Source organism: Notamacropus eugenii, chromosome 2, assembly GCF_028372415.1.
Source record: "Notamacropus eugenii isolate mMacEug1 chromosome 2, mMacEug1.pri_v2, whole genome shotgun sequence".
Taxonomy (NCBI): Eukaryota; Metazoa; Chordata; class Mammalia; order Diprotodontia; family Macropodidae; genus Notamacropus; species Notamacropus eugenii.
The window spans coordinates 368,961,626-368,981,122 of record NC_092873.1 but is presented as its reverse complement, the minus strand read 5'-3'; the positions used below and the strand labels follow the sequence as shown (position 1 = coordinate 368,981,122).

General features: G+C 39.1%; 1 protein-coding gene across 1 annotated transcript in view; it reads left to right on the top strand.

Moving 5' to 3' along the window:
* Positions 1 to 18,107, top strand: part of LOC140528705 (E3 ubiquitin/ISG15 ligase TRIM25-like) — a 29,275-nt gene extending 11,168 nt beyond the window's left edge. The window contains exons 5-10 of the mRNA XM_072646775.1: positions 7,367 to 7,444; positions 7,560 to 7,619; positions 12,249 to 12,275; positions 12,615 to 12,686; positions 12,788 to 12,886; positions 13,666 to 18,107. Of these exons, the coding sequence (XP_072502876.1) occupies positions 7,367 to 7,444; positions 7,560 to 7,619; positions 12,249 to 12,275; positions 12,615 to 12,686; positions 12,788 to 12,886; positions 13,666 to 14,195 (866 nt within the window). The 3' untranslated portion in view covers positions 14,196 to 18,107. The remainder of the gene's footprint in view (positions 1 to 7,366; positions 7,445 to 7,559; positions 7,620 to 12,248; positions 12,276 to 12,614; positions 12,687 to 12,787; positions 12,887 to 13,665) is intronic.
* Positions 18,108 to 19,497: the final 1,390 nt, after the last annotated feature.

The window sequence follows — 19,497 nt, the reverse complement described above, 5'->3', positions numbered from 1 at the left end:
TATATAATAATTTCACCAGGTAATTTTAAAAGCCATCCTGCTTATCTGTGGCTCTTTCTGGCCTTCCTTCTGTGTTCTTCTGTGCATTGAAAAAACTACTTAAATGACTTTTTTTCCTTTTGTTTCCTTTTTTGGCACCCTAAGCCTAACCCCTTCTTTCTCCCTCTAATTCCTATTGGAGATTTAAAAAAAAAAGAAAAGTCCTTCTGGCATTTATACATTGCTAAACAAATCAAATTCTCACATTGACTGTCTGAAAATATATGTCTTGAGTCTCTTATTTTTCTGTCAGCAGGTAGGTAGCATGCTTTCTTATCACGCTTCTGGAACTGTGATTGATTTTCGGCATTGATCGGAGTCCCTAAGTCAAAGTTGCTTTTCTTTATACTAATGTTGTTATTGTAAAAAATGTTCTCTTGGTTCTGCCTTCCTTACTTTGCATCAGGTTATATGAATCTTCCAAAGTTTCTCTGGAACTGTCTCTGTCATCATCATTACTCAGTCGCCCCAGAATTAATAGTCATTATATTTGGGACAAAAATTCCATTCTGGATGGTAGGGTGGAGGTAGTTGGGGCTTATAGGGAAGTGGTTTTGGGGAGAACTGAAACATCCTCTCCATATCGGACAAGTTGAGGAAAGAAATGAGAGTTAATAACTTCTCAGAATCCTAATCTCCTCCATTGTCTCTTCATGCTGTTTATAGCCATCAGGCAGGTTCCACTCTACTTTTCTACTCTTATTACATACTGTTCCCTCTCTCACATTCTGCGTGAAGAACTGGCCTTCTCCCAATTCTCACCTCGTAACCTTTGCAAAATCTGTCCCCCATGTCTGGAATATATTCTGTCCTCATCTCTAACTCTTAAATCCCTACTTTCCTTCAAAGCTCAACTGAAATGCCTTCTGCACTTTCTGAATTGATCCATTATTAATTAGCATTCCTCTCCTCAATTACCTTGCATTTTAAAGAGTCACAGAATTTTTGAGCTGGGGTACCCTTGGTGACTATCTCAAGCCTTACGTAAAAAGCATCCGCCGACGAAAATAAAATTAGCACCACTTCGATTTTGTAGTATATTGATTTTATATTGTAACTGAATCTGTCTCTGCCTGAAGTTACTTTTCTAGGTCGCTGAGTTGTGCTCTGAGTTAAAGTTATAATTAAAAGAAAAGTTGTTTTCTCTCTCACACTGGTAGTCCCTGGGATACTTCATGACATCTTTTTGTTATTTTTAAACCCCACAAGTTAACTTGGCACCATCCTGAAAAGACATGTTATCAGGCTTGGATGTCCTTGTGCAGTTAAGGGAATTTTTCTCTTTTCCAGGGAGAGCAAATCTGGCAGTTTTGATGCCCTAGCAAAGATTACAAGATGCAGATGAGTCCCATTGAACAATTAACATTCCTTAGTTGTTAGAGAGGGACTACGATTACCCTCATGGGAATGCCAGTCCCCCTTTTTCAGTATAACCAATTGTAATGTTCTTGTCCTAACTCTACAGCCTTTCATTTCTTTTCTCCATACCTACCAAGACCTTTTCTTTGTTGTGTTATCAATAAAGATGGTCTCCTCCTTCTCACTGAGGTGGTCAGTCTGACCCATTTTGTTAACAGTTACACATATCACGGTTAATAAACTGATTTTTCTCAGAGCTAGGTCCCTCAGTTTATCTTTACTAATTTTATTTGCCACACCCCACTATAAAATACTAACACGTTGTCAGCTCATCTTTACTTGAAGACATCCCAAGAGCTCTCAAGGCAGCCCATTCCACTTTTGGACAGCTCTCATTGTTATGAAGTTTTTCTTGACATTTCACCTAAATTTGCCTCTTTGCAGTTTCCAACCATTACTTCTGGTTCTTCCCTCTAAGGCCAAAGAGAGCAAGACTAATCCCAGCTGGGTGGTGCAGTGGCTAGTGTGCCCAGCCTGGAGTCAGGAAGACTCATCTCCCTGAGTTCAAATCAGGCCTAGGACACTGCCTAACTGTATGACCCTGAGCACACCCTTTTTGTCTCAATTTTCTCATCTGTAAAATAAGCTGAAGGAGGAAATGGTAAACTACTTCAGCGTCTTTGCCAAGAAAATCTCATTTATTTATCTCAATTGAATTTCATCTTATCAGATTCAGCCCAGTATTCTAGGCAGTTCAGACGTTTTTGAATTTTGATAGTCATTCAGTTTGTTAGTGCCTAGCTCTGTGTTATCTTTATGCCAAGTTTTGTGAGCATTCCATCTATGTTGTTGAGTCATTTTTCAGTCTTATCTGACTCTTTGTGACCCCATTTGGGGTTTTCTTGGCAAATGAGCATTCCATCCATACATTTAATGGAATCACTGATAAAAATGTTAAATAGCATAGAACTAAACATAGTTTTCTAGAGTGCTTTATTGCAGCCTCCTGCCATAATATTGAACTGTTAATAAATATTCTTGGAATCAGGCCATCCAGTAAGTTATGCATCCATCTAATTGCCTTCTTGTCTGGTCCCTGTCTCTCTGTCTTTTCCACAAGAATAGTATGAGCAAAGGTGTCCTGGTAATTGTGGAACAAGCAGCAAGGGAGAAGGGAAGGGGAAGTTTAACTTACAAGACTCACATTTTCTCCATCACCATAAGCCTCAAGATGGGCCTATTCAATGAATGGGCATTACCTCACCCTAAGTGAGTACCTGCATAGACCTTGGCCCCTTTAGGCCAAAGTCTCCTAGTGCATCCTGGGTCATCTCCAGTCATCCTGATGAGTATCTGATCACTGGAGGAGAAGTGAGGCTGGTGACCTGCACAGCCCTCCCTCACTCAAAACAAAATCAAGTGCAAGTCATGTCATCATTTCTCTGATGTCATGGTCATCTTCGGCAAAGAAGGACGAACACAAGCCTCAATAACCAATACAAAAAAATGAACCCTGATTTGTAGTGTTTGCCTATTTTTGAGATGTGAATGTTCACACTGAAAATTTAACAGTTGGTTTTTGTTATCTGATTGAGGCTGGCTCTAACCTGCCTCTGAGGATGAGGCACTTTATGAAGCATTTTACCAGTGTTTAGGTAAACTTTATCTATGCAGTTCCTTTCATCTACTTGTTGAATTATTCCTATGACAAAGGAAAAGAGGTTGCTCAGGCATGACCTGTTGGCCTAGAAGGCAAGCTGGCTTTTTGAAATCATTTCTTCCCTTTCTAGAAATTCACTGACTCTTTAATGAGGTATCTAAGAATTTCCCCAGGAACTGAAATGAGTTTGTAGACTCTGTTCTCTTCCCTTTTTTCTTTTTGGAAAATTGGGATAGTATTTGCCATTCTCTGATCCTGCAGCATCTCTCTCATTTCCTGTGATCTTTCAGATATTACTGACAGTGGGAAAGCAAGCTTGTCTGCCAATTCTTTTAGTATCCAAGGATATAGTTGATTGGGGTCAGATGATACATAGTCATCAACATCAGCTAAGTGTTCTCCAGCTGTCTTCTTACTCATCTGGGGTATCAGTTCCTTGTTACTCATTTTTACTTCATCATCCCCGCTGTAAAGGTCATTGCCCTTTACAGAGAAAAGAGAAGTGATATATGCACCAATCAGCCGTGCTTTCTCTCTGTGGTTAATTACTGTCTCCTGTACCCTCATCTAAAGGTTTTATTCCCTCTTTATTCATCCCAACTTAGTTGTTTTTTTTTAAGCCTCTTTTTTTTTTTTTTTTTAGCATTTTTTATCAGCCTCAGCTTGTTTTGAATTTTAGCACATATGATACTCGGTTGTTGCTTTTTTTAATGGTCTGTATCGCACTTGTATTACGTATCTTCTGTTACCTAATCTTACTTCTGTACTTCCCCCCTCCAAACTTAAGTTGTTCAGTGAGTTCCCTATGCATCCACATCAGTCTCTTTAGACCAATCATATTTTTCCTCATTAGGACTGTTTGCCTTTGTATCTGCAGAATTTCATCCTTGAGAGTCGTCTTCTTGGGCTAGCTTTCCTTTTACTCCATGGGGTCCTCTTCATCTTTCCTTTGGACTCATTAAAATCTGCTTTCTCCTGATCCAGGGTGCATGATAGACTATGCCTGCGTGTCCTCTCTTTCTCCAATACAAGCTCTTAGGTATAGCCACTTCACCTTTAATGTTTCTACACAATTGATTATTTCCAGTTGGGGAGAAGCAGATCTAGAATAGAATTTCCTCTTGTTGTTTCTTCTGTTTTTTGAAAGATGAAATAAGTTGTCATTTGGTAAATCAAGAACTTATTAAATGTTCTCCCTTTGGCAGAGAGATAGAGCTCCATTAAATTCTGGGTAATGAAAATGCCCCATCACTACTATAGCATTCCTCTATACCAGGCTTGTGATCAGTTCCTATACTCCTGGTCCATTTCTCTTTCCATCCAGATATTCTGTAGTATACCACAATGACAAAATCACTTTTGTTTCTCTCTCCATTGACCTTTATCAAATACATTCTGTCATGATTCTACTGATGCCTACTCCTGCTTTCCTCATGAGTATATCTTTTCAGTATTCAATATTACCCCCTCCCCCTACCTTTTACCTATTCTGTTTCTTTTGAATAAGGTATCATTCAGTCCACTTATGGGTTTCATTCTCCCAAGTCTCAGTGATATTTGTGAAGTCAAATTTACCTCCTTGCATTAGGACTTCTCTTTCATTTTGCTTGTTGCCTAAACTTTGGGCATTAAACATTTGAGAGCACAGATTTTACTACTGGATCCTTTCTTGTATTTTGGCTCCTGTGAACTTCAGGGTATCTCAATTCATCCTCTTCCTTCATTGTAGCTTCCTTCTGTGTTACCTAGCTTGAGGAATGTAGGTAGTTAGTCTGCTTCTTCTCCCATCCCTTTTAGTTTAAAGCTTATGTGATTCAATTGGCAAGACACCCAGCAAATTTCCAGGCAGCTAGATGACTTGGTGGATATAGCACTGGTCCTGGAGTCAGGAAGACCTGAGTTTAAATTTGACCTCAGATATTCACTAGCTGTATGACTCTAGGCTAGTCACTTAACCTCTGTTTGCCTAATCCACTGGAGAAGGAAATGGCTAACCACTTCATTTTCTTTGTCAAGAAAACCCCATACAGGGTCACAGAGATTCTGACACGACTGAATGACTAAACAACAACTCCATTTCTGCCCAGAAATCTGTTGTCTGTATATTTAAGCCAAGATGAAGAAGTCCAAATCTCATTTCCAGATGCCGCCTTCTTAGCCGGCTGTTGATATCTCAAATTAATTTTTTTTCTTTTGCATCCCTTTTATTCAAGGGGCAACAGTAAGGAAAACAAACTTATGCCACTTCAGTTTCTTAATAATCGCTGACAATACGTTTTTAAATTTCTTTTTATGGCACCATTTGATGTTGTTGTTGAGTTGTTTCAGTCATATCTGACTCTTTGTGACCCCATTTGGCGTTTTCCTGGTAGAGATGCTGGAGTGGTTTGCCATTTCCATTTCCAGCTCATTTTGTAGATGAGGAAACTGAAGCAAACAGGGTTAAGTGACTTGCCCAGGGTCACACAGCTAGTAAGTGTCTGAGGCTGGATTTGAACTCAAGTCTTCCTGACTCCAGATGTAGTGTTCTATCTACTTTGCCATGTAGCTGCCCATGGTATCATTTGTGCCCACATTCATCTCTAGAAGCAAATATTGTCATCTGTTTTGATAAATCTGATAGGTCTTCAATACATGTGTTGGGAGGACAACAACCCTCTCTTTTTTTATTACCAAGTTGATAATTAGTTGCCTCAGTGGTCCCAAGCAGGGATTCACCTACTGTTACTACAATGACTTCACCTACTGTTACTACAATGACTATTACTTATCCCTTCCTCTGTGATCTTCATCTTGCAGCTTCCATGGCTCTACTGAATTATCTTATAGAAGACCAACTTCCAGGAATCACTAACTTCTGTTACTCTCTGGTTCTTCCTCAGTCTTTTACTCCCATTTACATCATGTAGATTTTATTTCTACTTGTATGTTTGTGTTGTTTTCTGCCTCATAGAATGTCAGTTCTATGGAGAACAAGCCAAGCACAGTTTCATTAATGTCTTTGTTTCCTCAGCCAGACTTATAAGAGGAGTTTAATGGTTGACTTGACTGATAGCCCCAGTCCTGATCTCTCTTCTGGATTCAACTGGGTGGTTGTACTCATCATTAAGTTGTTTATTTCTTTTTTTAAAAAACAGACTGTTTGGCACCCCCCTGTCATCTCCTGGCAGAAGTAGGATGATCAGTTTGGAGCCACTGAAATCTACTTTTAGGGAATTTTACATTTGCTCCAATTTGTAACTTTTCTTTGTTGTGATCTCTCTGTGCCTCCTCGCCGTATTATTTTGCTTATTAGATTTGCTCCTAAAAGATGGTATGGGTCAGAAAAGAAGAAACTCCGGATTGATTTGCTGACTGCCTTCCTCACAGAAATTGTACATGATTGGGTAGGGAGGGCATTGGAAGGTATGGATTGACCAAAAGGAGGTGTTTAAATCATCCATTAATTTCAAGTATCTAAATTCCCCCTATTTCCCCTGGTATGTCTTAATTAATTTGTTAAGCATTTATTAAGTACCTGGTTACATTCAAGGCATGTGCTAGATACTCAGGGAATTACAGGGAAAGACATGTGTAGGCACAATCATTCTGTGGCTCAGAGTCTAGTACCAGGAACTGGTATACAAGACAGTATGGGTTAAGTGCACAAGAGTGGTGCAGACACGCTCAATAAGCATTTATTAAACATCTGCTGTTTGCCAGGCACTGTGCTAAGTGCAGAGGGTATCAAGCAAGGCAAAAAACAGTTCTTATTGTCAAGGAGCTCAGAGTTGAATGGGGGATACAACACACAAAAACCTATGAACAAACAAGATATGCACAAGATGAATTGGAGAGAATCATCAGAGGGGAGGCATTAGCATGAAGTCATGGTACTGGTAGAACCAAAAGGACCAAGAGATGAGGTCTCTCTTGGGGGGAATCAGTGAAGACTTGTAGAAGCATAGCACTGTAGAGCTTAAAGGGATCCCAGAGAGCTAGCTCCAGCTTCATGGAAGAGGCGACATTTGTAATGGCTCTTAGAGTATGGGCAAGATTTCAGTTGTCATAGATATGGGAGAAGAATATGATGGACATAGTAAATGTTGTGAGTAAAAGTACAGAAGTAAGAAACAGTGGGATATTTTTAGGAGATGACAAGTAGTTTGGTTAGGCTAGAGAGAGTCTTACTACATGAGTCTAAGAGAAGTAGACTGAGAATAGATGGGGGTGGGGGAGCTTTGCCTTATCTTGGGGAGTTTGCAAAATGGCTGATGTTTATGTTTGGAGTTCAGTTGTGTGTACTGATCCTGGTCTCTGTTGGAATAGGTGAGTGTGGAAAACTTTCGTCTTTCTTTGGACCAACATATCCTAACAGAGAATATCGCCAAGCAAGACGGATGCCCAGTAAGTGATTTTTCCTAAGGTTATGTCCTGTTATACCTGTGGCAAGGCTTTTTGCTGAAGAAATGGTAGGTGTTACTGGTAAGATGCTCATGGCTCTCTTTTCATTTCTTAAAAGGGGACAGATCACAGTCCAAGCCGAGGACACAGGAGGAGAATAGTGGGGTTACAGATGAAAGTAAGTAAACATGGAAGAACATAAAGCAATTTGGTTTTTGTTTGTTTGTTTCCATCTCTACCCAATAGACAGCCACTCAGGAAGTCAAAAGAATTTTGCCTTGACCAGTAGGTGCTGGGTAGTCATCCGGTTCCACCCTCCAATTTTACACATAAGGGAAAGAGGCCAGAGAAATTTAGTAACTTGCCCAAAGTCACATAGGTAGTAAGCAGCAGACTGGCTATTCTAACCCAGGTCCTTCAATGACATTTTCTTTACACTTTAGATTGAAATGTTTTCATGTTTGGGTTCTGGGAGGAAAATACTTTTCACTTTTAGATACATTCTATTGATGTTTCCCAGTAATTTCTGGAAATATCCTTCTTCTTTTCTCTCCTAACCTGTCAAGGCTAAACAGTCCCTTGTAACAAAAACAGGTAAAAACACCTCAAAGGTGACTGCATATAATAAAACATAATAAGGCTGGAGCCCAAAAGACTGAAGCGGGAACTTTTGGACTCCAGCTTCTAGCAGATTCCCTCTTGATCCAGGCAGTCAGAAGGACAGCAACAGAGAATTTCTTTTATTTTCTCAGAGGGGTTGCTGACAATGGGAACATCAACCCCTGCAGCATCCCCTAATTACTCTTCTCACAGGGAAGGGCGAGAATCAAAGTAGGGATACCAACTTCCACAGCATCCCTAAGTCTCAATGAGGGCCAGTCAGCACTAGCACACATATTCACAAATCCCCCCCAAGCCTCAATGAGGGCCGGTTGAGGCAGTGTCAGGACTTACACTCCCCACTTACTGACCAGTACTCACTTGATTTATGGGGGAACACACAAAAAAGGCAGTTTGTCAGCAATAGCCTCACAAGTTTACATTAACTTTAGCAATATCATGGTCATTCAGTACAGCGTAAGTGCAGTGTACTGTTTACAATATAACTCAGGTGTTTATATTTTTCATTATGGAATGTGCAGGCATGGTGAGATTGTTTACAGATGGTTGTGCTGGGAACTAGTAGACTGTTTATGGCCATGGATCCTAGGAAGCAGTATCTTAAAAAGAAAACAAATCCACTCTCCATACAACATTTTTTCCTGGTAGATCCCCATCTCTTTGCTGGGAGGAAGGAGATGACAATGTCACTTTCTCATAAAGTATGTGAGAGTTAGGTGGGAATATCTGTAGACCATAAAAAAATTTGCGAAGGGGTGGGGGGTCAAAGAAAAGGAAAGAAACTGAGTACTGAAAGATTTTTTTTTTAATGCGTAGGAAAAAAATAAGACAGCCAGAAATAATCACAGATAAGTGAGACAGCTTTAAGAGTTACATGTTGAATTTATTATATATTTAAAAAGAAAAACAAAAAATATATATTCGAGATCTGCAATTTATGTATGTAGAAATACCTATTCTATTTGTTAAATTCAGAATTTTTTAAAAAATTAACTTTTAAAAAGAAAAATAAGGGGAGATTGACAGGGATAAGCAAGAATCTCTTGTTTAAAATGTAGATGTGGACACAAAGTTTTAAAAAATATGTAGTAGCTTTACTTTTAATGTACAGATATATATATATATTGTGAATTTCACAATCGGAACTATAAATAAAATAACCAGACTGTGGAGAGTTAGGTCAGGTGTGTAGTTGTCCTTCAGAGTAGATAGGAAGGTAACTAGGTAGAGATACCATTTATTAAATGCTTAGAAAGCCTTAGGGAAAAAAAAGAAATGAAAGAAAGGGAAAAAATGTAAGAGAATAAGAACCTGAAGGGTAGAGTGAAACAGGAGGAAAGATTCAGAAGAAAAAGGACATTATTTCAGCTGCTGAAAGGGACTACAGAGTCCATCTGGTCTAACTCCCTTATTTTACAGAAGAGGAAACTGAGTCCCAGAGAATATAAGTGACCTTCTCAAAGTCACACATCTAATATTTATGCTGAGTATATTTAGAGATGTACTTGTATCCCCATATCTTACACGATGCCTGAACATAGCAGATGCTTAAAAAATACTTATTGATTGATATTTATATCAATTTCCTATATATCTTAGACACCAGACCTTGATCAGACCTATTTGTGGGAAAGATTTTTTTCCACAATTAACAGCTTCTCTTCTAATTCTTATCCAAATGCACTGATTTTCTTCATGCAGAAAATTTTCAACTTCACTAAATTGTCCATTTTATCTTATATGATCACATTTATCCCTTGTTTAGGTAAGAATTCTTCCCCTAGCAATAGCTATTCAGAACACCTTCCATTTTCCTCTAATTTTTTCATGATGTGATAGTTTACATTGAGGTCATGTATCTATTTTGAATCCCTAGTGTTATGTGTAATCCTTCTGTTGTGGGGCAAGATACTGATCTGTGCTAATCAGCCAGATTACTTTCCTGTTTTCCCAGTAGTTTGGTGATTTTAGGGAGTCTTTGATATTAGATGTTCTTAGATTTGTTGAACACTAAACTACTGTGCAAGATGATTTTCTGGGTCTTGTTGACCTTCTCCATTCCACTGATGAACTCTTTAATTTTTTTTAACTTGTACCAAATAATTTTGATGTGTTTTTTTACCTGTTTGTTCCTTTTTTTTTTTTTTGCATTATTTTTTCTGAGGTTGTTGACCTTTTATTCCTTTAGATGAATTCAATAAAGTAATCCTAGGGTACTTAGTTTGATATGACTTTATATCTGTTAAATAATTTAGGTGCTATTATTTTTTGTTAGTAAGATTGTTTTATATTTGTATTCATATAAGTTCTGAGTGTGAATTGTTGAGTAGGTGTTAAGATGTTATATACATCTTGTAACTGTATTGAATGGAATTTCTTTTTCTGTCTCCTGCTGAGTTTTGTCACTAATATAAAGAAAGCCTGATTTTTGTAGGTTTGTCTTATATTCTGCTAATTTCTGAACTTATAAATTGCTTTGATGAATATTTTCATTGAAGCCGTCATATTATCTGCAAATAGAGATGATTGTGCCTCTTCTTTGCTTGAGTTTATTCCTTCCATTTCTTTGGTTTTTTTCCTGTTACAGCCAGCGTTTCCAGAACTGTATCAAATAGTGTTGGTGTTAGTGGCCATCTTTGCGTTACTCTTGATCATATTGGAAAGCCTTCTTTCTAATGTTTACACATTACAAATAATGCTGGCTTTTCATTTGATGTAAACATTGTTTATTGTATTAAGTAAAGGCCCATTTAGTTTTATGCATCTTAATGCCTTTAAAATAGATTTTTATGAATAGTCTTTGTTTTAAATCACCTAGTTTTCTTTGTTGTTTAGTCATTTCATTTGTGTTTGACTCCTGATGACTCCATTTGGGGTTTTCTTGGCAAAGATACTGGAGTGATTTGTCATTTCCTTTTCCAGCTCATTTTATAGGAAACAGAGGCAAATAGGGTTAAGTGACTTACCCAAGGTCATACAACTAGTAAGTGTTTGTAACCAGATTTGAACTCAGATCTTCCTGATTTCAAGCAGACACTCTATACACTGTGCCATGTACTTCCTCACCTAGATTTGCCCAATGTGTTTTCTTACCCTTTTCCCTTCCATAGAGCTATCCCATGTAACAAATAATGTTTTTAAAAAGTAGAGAAGAAAAAATTTCAGCAAAACTGATTAATACAAAAATCAAACTCTGATGTCATTTACCCATAGACTCCCATCCCAACATTACCTCTGCACAGGAGCAGACAGAGTGTTGTCTCATATCTCTTCTTTGGTATTAAACTTATTCTTTACAGTTTTGCAACATTGTAACAGCAAGGACTCCAGCATACACAGGAGGGCCTGCTGTACAGGTTCTTAGACCTGCTTTTCTAAAAGGAAAGCAACTTTTGAGGGGTCAGTACTTATTTTAATCAAGCACATATATCATTCACTTAGTTCACAGTAGAAAGTCAGCACCCTGAACTTCAGAGAAAATACAGAGAAATAAAGATCAACAGACAGGGCTTCTGTTTGTCTGACTGTAAGCAATACATACATCACAGATCAACAGACAGATCCAACTGTCTGACTATACATACATAGTTACCAGAGACAGAAGCACCAACATCTGTGTTTTCAAAGGTGGAGGGCTCCTTAGTGGTTACCCAGAGTCTTGTCTGGCCAAACAAACACTTCCAATGAGTAAGCCCCAAAGTAAAACCTCACCTCAGAGTATTTATACACTTTTCAGAGCTGGAGGGCAGGACCTCTGACCCAGTGCCTCAATTCAAATTAATGAATGGTACTTGAGGTGTATTAATGGGTGGGAAGATCTAATTAACATTACAAACGTTCATTTTCAATGTTTTATTATGTTCTTATTGTTTTTATTGTTTTCTTGGCTCTGCTTACTTCACTTTGCATCAGTTCATGTAAGTCTTTCCGTTCTTCTCTATATTTTTCATGCTCATCATTTCTTACAGCACAGAGGGTTCCACTCTCTTCAGAAACCACAATTTGTTTAGTCCTTCCCTAGTCAATAGGCATCTACTTTCTTTCCAGTTCTTTGCTACCACAAAACGTGCTGCTATAAATGTCTGATTGGGTACAGAGCCTTTGTTTTTGTTAGCATCCTTGTCATCTTTTGAATCCTTCAGTTTTTTGTTTTAAAATATCTTATTGTAGAATTTTTTTTTTTCAGAACAGGAAAAGAAACCTAAGAAACCTGGTAAGTATAATCATTTCTGTACCTCTTCTCCTCCGTTCCCCCAAACGCAAACTTAAGTACTACAAGCTTATTTCTTGACCTAAACCTGGGTGCTTAAGTCAGTACCTCTGTGATATGATCACTCCCACTCCCCTACATCCAGTATCTCCCTAGGTGTTCTGAATAGAAACAAGCCACATAGTTGAGACCAGATGGGCTTTGCCCCTGGCATTATGTCTGTGTTTCAGTAATGTAAGCCCAAGTTATTTTTAACAGCAGATAAGGAATGAGTCAGCTAAGGCCTGCCCTGTCCTTCCTGCACATCACCAATTTAATTTTCTCCTTATTCAACCCCTGCAGCGACACCCAGTCTGAATTCCAGCGTGGGATCTATGACAGACTTAACAAAATTAAAATCAGCCCTCCTAGAGAGTGAGTACTTTTGGAAATAGGAAAATGTATGCTTTTGGCTCTTGTCTTTTGAATGTCTTAGCCTGAGTTTATTTGGAAATAATGATGAATTTCTCCTGCAGCTACAGAAAAAGCCAATGCCTTACCGAAGAATTCACCAAATCAGAAGACACAAGTACTAGAGTCCTTCTTGGCAAAATCCAGAGCAGAGCTCCTGCAGTGTAAGTGCCATTATCAGAGGGGGAAATAACCCAGGATTACAGGATCTACAGCTGGGAAGGCCCTTAGTGGTCATCTCATCCACCCCTTTACCTCCCTTATCCTCTACTCCCATTTTACAGATGGGAAAAATGAGACTCGGAGAGCGATCATTGCATTATAGATTTCGAGTTAGAAGAGATTTTAGAGTTCATCAAGTCCAAACCCCTTTATTTTACAACTTGGGGGAAGAAAAGATTTTCAGAAAAGGGAAAGGATTTGCCCAAGATCACAATGCTAGCAAGTAATGGAACCTAGGATTTGATCCCAAGTCACCCTCAAGTTCCAAAACAGGGGCATGCAGCTAAGAAGTGTCTAAGGCCAAATTTGAATTTGACTTACAAATTTTCCTGACTCCTGACCCAGTGTTCCATGATAAAATGAGTGGATTGGCCTAGATGATATTTCAGCTCCCATAGAAAGCATGGAGAAGTAAAAAACAAAAACTACCAGTTAATTTTAGATCAAACTGCTAGATTAATATACCGAGAGAGGTTAGAGAAAGGTATGCAATTGGGAAGGAGTATGGAGATGGGAAAGCAAACTCTCCTGAACTCAGTCTGGAAAACTCATCAAAGAGAGGGGATTTTAAGTTATTTGAATGATGGAGGAAGAGTGGTTGGGCAGGGAAGGGTTGGAAAAGAAAGTTGAGGCTCATGCTTTACCATATCAAGGAGGCTTCTGTCTACTTCCTTTGGTTTGTTCTTTGAACTCTTCTTACTCAAGGTTTTTGTCTCTGTAGATGCTACTCGAGTGGTTCTGGATTACAACACTGCCCACTACAAAGTGGCCTTGTCAGAGAACAACACCGTAGCATTTGTGGCCAATACCCCCCAGGCCTACCCACCCCACTCCAAGAGATTCACCTACTGCTCTCAGGTGCTTGGCCTGCAGGGTTACAAATCTGGAGTCCACTACTGGGAGGTCGAGCTGCAGAAGAACACCTTTTGTGCCATTGGCATCTGCTGTGAGAGCATCGATCGCCAGGGTTCTGAGAGCCGATTAGGCCGCAATCGTTTTTCCTGGTGTGTGGAGTGGTTCAACACGAAGATCTCCACCTGGCATAATGACGTGGAGAAAAACCTGCCCCTCACCAAGGCCACCAGGATTGGTGTGCTCCTGAATTATGATGACGGTTTTGTCATTTTCTTCGCCATCACTGACAAAGTCAACCTGATCTATAAGTACAAGGCAGAGTTTTCGGAAGCACTATACCCTGCCTTCTGGTTATTCTCTAATGGTACCACTCTATCTATTTGCCCACTGAAATAGTAATACTCTGAAATAGTTTTACTCAAATGGTGGGACCTAGTATTCACATCCCATCCAACTCAGGTTACATCTTGCGATAAGTTCGAATAACTATCCTCTGAGCTAAGGCTGTCTGGTTATAGGAGAAGCAACTTGTTCCCATGCCATGATGGCATTTTTCTTTGGATAATTTTACAGATAATTCCGTGTAAGGTTAGGAAGTGCATTTGGGAGGGGGAAGAGCATTCGTGTTGATAATCGGGGAGGATGGTACGTAGGGTTCAGTTAAGCTGAATTTTAAGGGCTCAAATCACATTGTCTTTAGGTAAGATGATCTCTCAAAGTTATACTGGCCAGTGCTGGTTATACCAGGCCATTGGGCAGTTCACAGAGACTTAAATCAATGCTACTCTTTTCCAACCCCCAGAAAAGTATAAGTAGTACAGGCTGTCCTACTGGCTGCCATATATAGGCCTTATTGCACTCTGAGGGTTGGGTTTAGCTAGTGTGGTATACCCCTGCCATCCTCCCTCTCTCCCTCCAACCCTAATCCTCATGATCATCTTCATCTCTTTGTCTATTTGACTTTTTTTTAAAGTGATATAGAAAGAGAAGCATTCGAGGTTGGGATCTTGATGCCAAACTCTTTCCCTCACCCCAATCCCAATAGTTTTAATTGATAAGCCAAAAAATTTCAAGAGCTTTGCTGACTAGTCATATGCTGCTGTTGTAGTAAATTAGTATGGCACAGGGAAGGAGAGATTATATATTTTCGCGTTCTAAGAGAAGAAATTCTTCAATAATTCTTTACCAAGTATCAAAACTTAAAAAAGAAATTATTCTCTTTTCTTTTTTACCCCTTTAGAGGGAAAAAAAAAAGTCTCCCTGCAGGTGGTTTTCAAAACTTTTCCTTTCCTAGGAAAGGATCTTTCCTCTCAAGGTCTTAGATATAGCTGTAGAAGGGATTATAAAGGTCGTTTAGCCTAGCCCCTTCGTTTTATAGGTAAAGAAACTGGGACACAGTTAACCTATTACTTGCTCAAGATCACACAGGCCATGAACTGAGCAAGGACTGAAACCCCAGTTCCCTTTCTCTAAATCCAGTATTCTTTTGCTAAACCAGGAAGCAATAGATTCCTTGTCACTGCATCTGTCCTCTTAGTATGAGAACAATTATCGTTTTCCTTTCAGACTGCCCAGAGCATCCAAGGCTCTAGAGGATGGTCTCTGGCTTTGGATAAGCTAGTCCCCAGCTTGAGTTCTTGGTCAAGCCTCATCAGGGAAGCTTTGACTCCCACTCCCTTACCTGAGGCTCACTATTGTTACAGTTGACTGAGACCTTTGCTGTCATGGTCGATGTTTACAGGAGGAGAAATAGCACTGGTGTTGATCCCAGGCTCTTGGAAGCTCTTTAATCTTCCCTCCTCCTCTCTAATCTGAGTTTGTTTAAACATGATAACCATCGTTTTGCCGAAATGTTTTTCATCTTTTTCATTTGTGAATAACTCATTTTTGTCTGTATTTTCTCAGTGGACTAATGAGTCATTGACAATATGTAGACACAGTTGGTCATGGGAAAAAAAAACCAGGTATATTCAGTGTCTGAATCTTCCATGTGTTTGTGTCTCTAACAGACTACATCCACATCCTGGTGATTTTGGGGTGTTAGGCAAGAACATGTACTTGAAACTTCAAACTAGACCCCCTACCCCCCTCCAAAAAGAAAATAGGCATTCATTTGAATTCAGGCCATAGGTATCATAAATTTCGAGCTTGAAGACATTGTAGATGTTGTGAAGTCCAACTTCCTCATTTTTGCAGATGGGAATTTAAGTCTCTTACATAGTCACACAGCTACTTAGTGTCAGAGACAGGATTTGAACTCAGATTTTTCCTGAATTTCAATGAATCTCCAGATTTTTTTTTTCATTTCTTCCTTGGGTTGTCTACATTATCTAGTATAGCATCCCCCTGTCTAATTTGGCCATAGAATGCTTTGGGATTTGAAATGCTAGCCTGGGGGTAATTAGAATTGGGAGGACCCCAAGGAAAAACCATGGAAAAGAAATAAAGGAAATTTTCAATTTTCATACTGGAAGATTATTATTTGTAATAGGTATTTCTGATACATAGATGTTTTCACACTTGATGTATTTTTTTTATGAGGGGAAAATAATCATAATCAGTGAAAGCATCTCACAGAAACCTCTATCCATGTCCTGTGTAATAGTTTAGGGCATGCTGGTCTAATAACTTGCACAGAACCTGTCACAAATACAAAGATGTGGAATCTTCTTCCCAATGGCCTGAAGCAATGACATGGGTTTGTGGCATAGTTAGACCTCAGAATCCCAAGGAAACTTTTTACCCTTTGGACATTAGAAGGAAAGTTCTGGAGTCACGCTCACAACTTCTAAAGTCCTTCTTAAGTGTGCTGGGACAGAAGGCTTGCCTTGAACCTCATTTTAGAATTCCTGATTCCTAAGGAGAGAGAACTTGTCCTCTTCTCTCTTACCCCAGATACAGTGGCAAAGAATTGTGTCTTCTTGGCAAGACCTGCCACTACTTCTCTATATAGAGTTGCTCGTCTATGAGAAAGTAATAAAGCTGAATTACTCTGTTTGCAAGAGATGAATCAATACAAATGGTTGAAACTTCTATGCATATTTATAAATGGGGAACCTTGAGAATTGCTCTGGGAGATACAAAGTTTTACTTAGTTCCTTTTTTCCGAGAGCTTTAGTTGGGGAAAAGAAGGCCTGTAGGTCCCTTTCCCAACTTTATACGGAGAAATAACAAATATATGTGGAATAGGAAGAAAATGTTGGGGAGACTAACCTTGGTGATGCTAGGAACAAAGGAGTGGGAGTCAACAGCTTGGCTCTCACCTCCTTAGACAAGAAGGTAATGCAAGATCAGGTTTCTCCCTAAAAATTTGACGACTCAGAGTGTAAACGACAGATGAAACTTCAAGAAACACGTTTTTGGTTTCTTTTTGAAATATCACACCAAGCATGCTCTGGTGTATAGGACTTGAAGGTTAGGAACCTTCCCAACTGGAAGCTTTGAGCTACTGCTATTGTATTCCTAGCTTTTCCTTGAATGTAAATTCCACAGAGCAGCTGGGGTCCGGACCATGGGAACTTAGGGACCATTAATTGTTCATAAGCTTAAAAAACAAGCTAATTGTCATAAGAAAGTTTGTCTGATTAAGGAGGATAGGGCTGCCTGAGGCCAGCCGGTTACACTCTCTACATTACCATTCCTTGATTCCTAGTGTAGGAGCAGAATGTGGTGTACATTGTCATAGAGCCGCTCTATTGGTTGTTGTTGCTTAACTGGTTTTCCTAATAAGGAAATAGATAATAATCCATTACTTAGCCTGATGTAGCAAAAGTTACAAGCTAATAGCATTATAAACCTAAAGCTAAAAGATCCTCAGAAGCCATCTCATCTAACTTTCTCATTTTAGAGATGAGGAAGTTCAGACCAGGCAACTGAAGCAGTATATACCCAAGATCACAGAGATAACTTGTGTCAGAGGTGGTATTTGAACCCAAGCTCTCGACATAGAGCCAGTGATCTTGCCATCGTCCCATGCTGTCCTCAGGCGTGTTTTTGCCTTTGAATTCCCAGTGCTTAACACATGGCAGATGCTTAATAGATACTTGGAAAATTGAATCTTTTTCCATTGTTGATTATTTTGAGATGGATTTCTATCCCATAATGAATCATTATTCTGCAAATTTTCCTCTATTGACCTCCACTGATAATTGTAGAAACTGTAGAAATTGATTTTTCATATCTGATGGGAAATACCTATCCTGTGATTATCTGACGTAACTGTAGCCTAAATTGTTGTTTCCTTTAAACGTGTCCAATAAAGTTACATCAAAATAGAATTCAATAAAATTGTGTCATGTCAGACGTGGATTATGGCTGGGTTTTGTTTTTCTTTCTGTGTGGGTTGGAGGGTTGGGGCTCTGAAACATTATGAACAAATAACATGAACCATTAATGAAAAACAGATGTCCTCTAAAATTATTCTAAATTTCTTGTAATATGTGAAACAATATAAGCATTTTAGAAATGGAGGGGAAAGAGTCATGTGATGCATGTTGTAATTCCTGCTACTGGGGAGACAGACTGATGGGTCTCTTGATCTTGGTAGTTCTAGACTACGGTAGGACTAAAGGTGATTGGCTGTTTACAGGTCAGAAATAGTGCAGGGAGAAAGAATGAGTGACAGAGAAGGAAAGAAGGATGAGAAGGAGAGGAGGAAGGGTAAGGATAGCAATGGGAGAAAAGTACTAAATTATTCGTACCCTTTGACCCAGTGATCCCACTTCCGCTTATGTACAGTAAGAGGTCAAGGAGAGAAAGTTCCCCCATGTACTAAAATCTTCACAACACTTTTTGCAAAAAGAACTGGTAACAAAATGGGTGTCAACTGGAGAATGGCTGACCAAAATGGCATGTGAATGGAATATTATGTACCATATGTAAACTACCATAGTAGTTTAGAGAAATGTCAGAAACTTCTGAATTGATGCAGGAGTGAAATAAATAGAACCAAAAGAACAAGGTATGCAATGACAATGACTCTAAATGAACACTAAAAGGAAGTCAGATGCTGAATAACTGCTTGATTATAGAGAACAGATAAAATAGCTTCTTTGGCAGAGCGGTGAGAGAGTATTGGGGCAGAATGTTGTATACATTATCATACAAAATCACTATTGTTTTTGCTTAACCTTTTCCTTATGAGGGATATTTTGTGGAGGGGGAGGAAGAGGGATATCTAGAAAGAGCTGGTTTTAAAACAAAAAGCATTAGTAAAATATTTAACAAGGGAAAGTAGGTGGTGCAGTGTATGGAGTGCCAGCCCTGGAATCAGGAAGACCTGAGTTCAAATTCAGCCTCAGAAATGTAGTAGCTGTGTGACCTTGGAAAAGTAACTTAATTTTGTTTGCCCCAGTTTCCTCATCTGTAAAATTTGCTGGAGAAGGAAAATAGCAAGTCATTCTAGTTATCTTTGCCAAGAAAACCCCAAATGGGGTCACAAAGAGTTGGATATGACTGAAAACAACTGAACAATGACAAAATATTTAAAAGAACTAGAAGAAAAGAGAGAAAAAAAAAAAACCCCATACATCCCCCTCCTTTCTCCTATGTTCACCTCCTGCCCTGCATACTCAGTTGACTGGTTGTAGCAGATCAAATAATCTCTCACTGATATGCTTGTTCTTGGACAGCCAATGAAGTATTCCCACTCCAAAGCTGATGTTCTTGAGACTCATTGGCAGCCAGTCTGCCCCATTAA